The sequence below is a fragment of the Contarinia nasturtii genome, unplaced genomic scaffold (genome assembly GCF_009176525.2).
Source record: "Contarinia nasturtii isolate CC-2019 unplaced genomic scaffold, AAFC_CNas_1.1 Cnas_scaffold_810, whole genome shotgun sequence".
Lineage (NCBI taxonomy): Eukaryota > Metazoa > Arthropoda > Insecta > Diptera > Cecidomyiidae > Contarinia > Contarinia nasturtii.
In genome coordinates this window covers 742,463-749,918 of record NW_022198157.1, presented here as the reverse complement: position 1 = coordinate 749,918, position 7,456 = coordinate 742,463, and the positions used below count along the sequence as shown (strand labels likewise).

The 7,456-nt window shown below is 34.7% G+C and overlaps 1 protein-coding gene across 2 annotated transcripts in view; it reads right to left on the bottom strand.

The window, feature by feature from the left end:
- Positions 1 to 946: 946 nt before the first annotated feature.
- Positions 947 to 7,456, bottom strand: part of LOC116341981 — a 113,729-nt gene continuing 107,219 nt past the window's right edge. For both annotated transcript variants that reach the window (XM_031769434.1, XM_031769435.1), the window contains exons 9-12: positions 5,144 to 7,396; positions 4,679 to 5,037; positions 4,253 to 4,552; positions 947 to 4,148 (exon numbers count right to left, since the gene is read on the bottom strand). In XM_031769434.1, the coding sequence (XP_031625294.1) occupies positions 3,992 to 4,148; positions 4,253 to 4,552; positions 4,679 to 5,037; positions 5,144 to 7,396 (3,069 nt within the window). In that variant the 3' untranslated portion in view covers positions 947 to 3,991. The remainder of the gene's footprint in view (positions 4,149 to 4,252; positions 4,553 to 4,678; positions 5,038 to 5,143; positions 7,397 to 7,456) is intronic.

Here is a 7,456-nt window from a genome sequence, read left to right as displayed (position 1 = left end):
TCAATTTTCAAACTCAGAATAGCCAAATGCAAGAAATGCTTTCATGACCAACAAAAAAATGAATAAAAAAGATGATGCCAATGAATAAAAGATAAACTATTCAGTTTATAACCGACACAAACATGCACTTTTTAGACACGAACGTTTTACAACATCAACAAACACTGTCAGAGAAGAGAGTATACAGTCAAAATTTTCCATTTAAATGAAATATTCAATAATATTTACGAAACTTTTCTCTAGCTGTTAATTAATTAAAGCTTGGGACTCATTTCTGATAAAACATTTCAAATATCATTCATTTGCGCAGAATTCAATTTTCGTTGTGAGGGACAACGAAAACGATGCGGGAAAAATAGTTTTGATATTCTAAAAATACATCATGCATGGAAATGCACTTGGTTGTAGGTCAAATTTGACTACAATAGTTCACAATTTCTACGTGAAATTTTATTTCATTATTCATCTCTATTATTGCAACTCATGACATTCAAACGTTTTTTTCAAGGAAGAGAAAATATCATGTGTCTCTGTTATGAAGCTAACATTCAACACCAAACAAAATCCAATTATTTTCTCGGTGAACTGCAAATAAAGTCGACATTTTTCTCGCTCATATGGTTTTGTTTTAGTTTTTTTCGTTTTGCTCCCATTTTTATCATATTCAGATGAATACAAGGACTGGCTAAACAATGTGCGAACCGATTCGAAATTCGATGCCATATATATTTGTGCTAAAATCTTGCTGCGCTTTTCATAGCTTGAAGTTAATAATAATTTTTAATTTTTTTTTTTCAACTTGTTCGCTATTTCCAAACTTGAAAAAGAGCATGTACTTATCCTTTTTAGAAGCTAATTTAAAATCTTTCATGTATGCGATTTTTTCAGTATTCGGGCAAAATGCATTCAAAGTAAAAACATTATGATGAAATAAAACTCAAAACAATTCCGTCACAAAGTGAAATGTTATATTTATTTGTCTTTTTCCATTTACAATTTCTGAGAACATTCGGTGAGACAAAAAAGTGAACATTTTTTTTTTTAAATTTTGAACATTAAATTCACAGTTATCGTAATTGAAAAAAGGAGAGAGAGATTTTTATCGGCCAGTCACTCAATCAATCTTCTCAATTTTTTTATTCCAATATTCATGCATTTTTCTTCTCTCTCCTTGTTCCATTAAAAATGGAATTTTTCCTCACGAAAAAAAAAATGAGCAACAGCCAAGATAGAACTGGATTGGAAACAGTGTCTGATTATGTTTTCATTGAACAGGAAGTAATATCCAATAAGTAATAAATTTTTATCGTCAACAGTTCTTTTCCCATGTTTTTTTTTTCATGAAGAATTTTCCTTGTCAATTTGTTTATTTTTTTTTTTTCGTTTTTGTCGAGATTCGCACGAGCAAAATAGCTCACGTCTCATATTTTACTGCTTATACTTATTCGTAATATCCATTATGCTGGTTAATAGGAGATTAGATACGATCACAAAATGTAATAAATAAATGTTAAAAACGGTTCGTTTATGTCATCTTATATGTTCGGATGGATCAAATACAAATTTCCACCACCGTGTATAACCGATTCGAGTTTCAATATAAAACTCTCGTTCGAATTTTGACAACGATTTGATTGCACATTTCAATCGATAGAAGAATAAATCATCATTCAATGTAATATTGTGCTCGCTCATAAATGCTGACGAAATGTTTTCATTATTTTGTAATGTCAATCAATTTGAAAGCAACTTCGCCAGAATGAAATATTGCAAAACTTAACAAAAACAATTTTGTTGATTATTTGTAAGTTCGTTTGACCACAGTATTCCAAAGATGACCATTTTTTCGTCTATCATTTCGTTTTGCGTCTATCTATGTGCCACAAGAATGTAGAGAAACCAAGAAAACTGTAGCATATCTCTAATACACATTTAGTTCTGAAATTCTATTTCTCAGCTTAAAATTACATACTCGCAAAAAATGGTACCTATATACGCCCATCGGCTAGTCAAAGTGGTGCCTTCGGGCCCACATTCACTTTGTGAACATCAACAAAGTCACTACTCTGTATAATACAAATTTTTCTTCATCGGGTGATTTTACTCTCAAAGAAATACCAAATAAATGCTGAAAGGGTTCAAATTACGAAATATAAATACTTACAGTCTTGAATGCCAATCAGAAAACATATAATTTAAATCAATGAAATTAAGTGTAAGTTTTTGTTGCATGGAAATGCCAAAAAAAAAGAAAAGAAATAAATTTGTTCGAATCGGAAAATGAATTTGGGTTAAGATTTCTTTGAAACTTTCATATGGAGAAACTCACAACTATTTCGGTTAAAAAGTCCTTTAAATACAGTTCATTTGCTTAACTGATGCAGACTTTGCCGATTCGTAAAAGTTTAAATGGTTAATACGTTCTTATATATGTATATATGCATAACTTTCAATCCAACTTGTTCAACATTGTCTCTTTAAGTGTTTAGATTAGACGATTCGTTAAGATATATCACTTTTCGAATTAAAATTGGAGTGGTTTAGTTTGGATTTTGTATCAGACGTATAAATGTAGAAATGTGGTAGCTAAAAAAAATGGTTCCATTGTATCCATGCGATGTTTTTTTCCTCCAAAAAGTGGGATATGATAAAAGTTGACAATTTATGATCACATTGTTACGAATTACAAAAAGAAACATATTGGTACCTTCAATGTATTTCAAAAAAAAACAATATGTGTTCGACTTACCATTTGTATGTGACCAATTGTGTATTATGAATATTTTCAGTGGTATATCAACATTTCACAAATGTAAAATGTGAACAAATATTATTTGTATTCAAATAAAATTGTCCGCTCTGAATGTGTGGACACAGTTTGTTCATTTTATTTATTTATTATCATTTATGATGTTTCTGAATGTCTAAATATGTTATTATTATGCATAACTAGGTCTATGTGTTGTCTACATGCTCATGTAAATAGTAGGTTATATTAAACATCAACCAACAAAATTATAACATTTCCACTAAAGTTTTTTTTTATTTGATGCTTATATAAAAAAGTGAGTTGCTACAGTCAACTGACATTTGATGTCCTTATCAACTTTTGTGTATGTGTATGTGTGTTTGTTTTATTGTTTGCCAAAAACATTTCATTTTAAATAGAGTTTTTTTTTTCATCTCGGATATACATTTCGATACGGCATAATAATAATATTATAAATTTAAAGTGGAGCGCGCACAAGAAAACAGACACAACGATTGAGCTATTATATGAAGCTCTAACAAATCAGCACCGACCATTTTCATCGAACATTTCCTGACTCCCTAAATAAAAACAAAACTATACACAATACATAAACTCTCAACAAAAATATATTCATTTCATTTATTTTCTTCATTAATATTAGGTATAGGTCGGCTAGTCAATAATATGTGTCTAATGTGAAAACTGTTGCCCCATTCCCGTGTAACATTTAGTTTTGTGTGTAAAATATCGAAAATAAATGTAAACGTTCATTTCTACGCATACCAATTACAATAGATCTATATATAGTCATATTTGTGTTTGTGTGAGAGAAAGAGTGAGTGAAATATGGTATGGAAGAAAACAAGCGCGCAAAATTCCATTTATTTGTTCACATTTGTTCTATGTAAATATTAATCGTGATAGATGCAACTCTTATTTTTTTTATTCTCAAAAATTCCATAAATAATTTAATTCGATCAATAATAAATAGTTTCCTACAATATTGAATCTGTGCCGCCGACGTCATCGTCGACCGTTTAGCTTATTTCACGCGAATGGCGTTTGTCAATAAATACGAGGACCATAAATTATGAAATGTATTCATCATGTAAATATATCGATTCACTCGTTTTGAATTTAAATAAATTAACCTTCTTCATTCAACTGTTATATCAATCAGAAGATATTTTATCTTTCGTATAAATTGCAATAAAATTCATTTTGCGCCGTATTTATGGTTTAATTCTTGCGATTCAGATGTTTGTTGCCAATTTTTTCAGCATGAATGAGAATTCCGCTCGACGTACCAAACGTACTAACACGTACATCAAATTTACTATCCAAACTAATCGCCTGTGCCATTAAACGGGCCCCATCAATCGTTGATTCGCTTAGTCTATAAATCAAAAATTGAATAAAATTTTATCAAAATAAATTTGTCATTCAAGTGTCACACGCCTTCTGGCAATATTTATGGTAACACAGAGAAAAAAACCTTACCGGATATCAATTTCATTTCCACGAATGTCGAGCACTGCATTTCCAATGGTTGTGATTTGATCGTCTTTTTTGCCGGCCAAACTGCATCCAAACCATCGTAACGAATTCAACGACGACAAAAGCATATGGAAAAATGCTGGCTCAATTCGTGTCTTCTTCGAACGATCTAACACAGAGATGCCATCAATTTTAACATGACTTAATGGACTGTTTCGCAACGCTTTTGAAACCGTTTTCATTGTTTTCGATGCATCATCCAAATGTATTATCCAATTACACATTTTCAATGTGTTCAACATGCTGAAATTGATAAAAAAAGAAATAAATTTTTTTTTCGACAATTATCCAGTCATCCGATATAAAATGCGATTGTACAGTAAATCAATTGACTCGATTTATTTGAGTCGTTCTTGAGTGAATACCCACCTAAAGTGCGTGTGCAGTGAATGGAAGAAAGCAATAATGCATTTATCGTCTAAGATGAATGGCGTCGATGTTGAACTACCAAGGCCAGATTTTGCTGCTCCAGACAAATCCAACTCACGCAAACATGGAAAACATAGATATGGTAATAATTGAGGCCCCCTTAAAATATTATTATCCGCTAAAAATACTTGTGCGCCAGCCATTTTCAATACAACTACTGAACGACATTCGTACGTTTCGAACGGGGAAATTGTCTCAATTTTTACAGCTGGCAAATGCAATCGACAATTTGATAATCCTAATTCTCTTATTGAAGTAAATGTTAAAAATGCGCGTACCGCCGAGAATGTTGTTGAATTCTACATGGAAGAAATAAAACGAAAATCAGTAATTTTGAATCAATTTCTCTTGAAATTGCAAGATTATCAATTTTCACACTTCATTAAAATCAAAATGTCGACTTACATCTACTCTAAAAGTCCAACCGTCTAAGCTGAGTAATCTCAATGAAACACAATTGGCCAAAGCACGAGACGACATTGCTGTTGCTCCATCCTCGAGCACTAATCGTGTCGATGCTAGGCTCATCATTTGTAAACTAATCGATTCACCGCAACCGAGCAATGTGGGCAATACTTCACTCATACGAGACGAACCTTCAAGTTTAATGGAATGCAATTGAGTTGAAACGCGCACCGTTTCACCAAGACACATCGAATCTTCGAGTGATAATTGTGCTTTGCTCAAATCCAAACCATGCAAACGTGAATATGGTTCGCGTGCAGCCAAAAGTAATTCGTGTAATGTGCCCGAATTGTGTGGTCCACCGTCGCAGGCCGGTGTTGGATACCATGTTTTCGAAACGACAGAGTCTGAACTACGTTTGTCCGGCGGTAAATCCAATGGTTGCCTTGGCAACGTGGCTGATCTGCCACTCGGATTGCCCGGCGTCAGGGCGCCACGTGGTAATGATGAAAATATTCCCGTTTGAAATGAACGTGGCGACGGTGCATTTGTTAATGTTGATTGTTTAAGAATTGCCGATGTTCCAGTGCTGCTGCCACTACCCGAACTCATGCTGACCCCACTCGATGAGGGTAAATCATCACGAACACCCCAGCAAGAAGGTAATGCCAACGAGGCCAATGGTCGAGCTTTCAACAGCGATGCCAATGCAACAACAGCACCACGTTCACATCTTAAATGTGGCAATGATAATCGCGCCACATTCGGGCATGCTTCTAAAACTCCACTGATTTGCACAAGCTGTGATGTGCACAAACCCAAATCGAGTAGCATCGATGTGACTTTTGGTTGATGTGGCAACGAACGGCACAATGCTGTAACAACTGATTGTAATTTCAGCATTGGCGGATCCTCGTCGAGCAGCGTTAAAATCAATTCGAAATTCTCGAGTCGCGGTTTTAGCAAACATCTCGATACACAATTGGCTATGACGTTGATTTCTATTTCTTTGGCATCGTTTTCAATCAACGACGTAATTCGCAACGTGGACACACTTTCATTAAACGAAAGCGCATCCAAGAAAATATCCAAACTATTTCTAGATTCTAAAAATGTGTGCTTGTCGATTTGATAGTTTAATTCTAAATTTTTCAATGTACAATTTTGGCTTTTGAGTGCCATCGCCCAGCCTTGTAGTTCGACGGGTGTCGAACGGATTTGCACCCAAATTGGATTCGTTTCCAATGGTGAGATTGACGGTGTTTTCGATATACCTAATAAGTCACATAAAGCATTGAGATTGGCTGTTGAATCGCCGCCGCTCAATGCCAACGAGAAAACCGTCTGTGGGCTTAACCAGAGTGGTGTCATTCGCGATAATAGAATGTGTGCACGTGGTCCAAGCAAACTCATGGCAAACGTAAGCACTTTGAGTATTTCAGGTTCCACTTCATCGTTCAATGATAAACCGGTAATTTCGGCCGCCAATAGTCCTGGTCGATTGGCCAACGATGCAATATAGTTGGCCGCCAATAATTCAATAATACCGGAACAAATTGGTGTGTAAATGTATTCGTTTTTCTTTTTGGCCGTTTTACCAAATAGTTGTGCCTTTTCCAAGCAATTCAATATACTTGATTCGGGATTTGAGCAATACATTTTTATTTCAGTCGATGTAACCGTTGTTCGTTTTGTTTTTAATGAAAACAGTGCCAAACGTCCCAATTCGGCGATATGCGCTTGTGTTGCATCCGATGCAATCCAATTCATTATCGATTCAACCACATCAATTTCCTCCGTTGGTAAATCGCCGTTTGAAATGTCATAGCCCGATGCCAATGCTAAGCAACCGAGTGGCGTTCGTGCCACATTCCGTAGGTGAATGCACCGTTGAACCGTTTCGAGAAAACGTGATTGTGAACGCCATTGACCTCCGCTTAGCAACGAAACCGATTTGCCCCATGTTAATCCTTCGTATTTAACGTGTCGCTGAACCAATGGCAATATATCGACGATATTTTGTGATGTGCTTATTATAATGATTCTCGATTCGGGAAATAATTTCCCTTCTAATAAATCGATTATGTCTTGTGGAATATTTTTTGCTTTTCGTTTCGGTGAATTTCGTACGATGTCGTAACCATCAATCACAATCAATAGCTTTGGTCCAAGTGCCGTTAATGAATTCCATGCGGATGAAAAACCACCAAAACCACTTGCAAATGGATTATTTGGACCTTTTGATATCAATTCCTTTGAAGTAAATAAATTGTTTTTGATTTTTAATTGAAATTACCATTGGAACCAATGTGA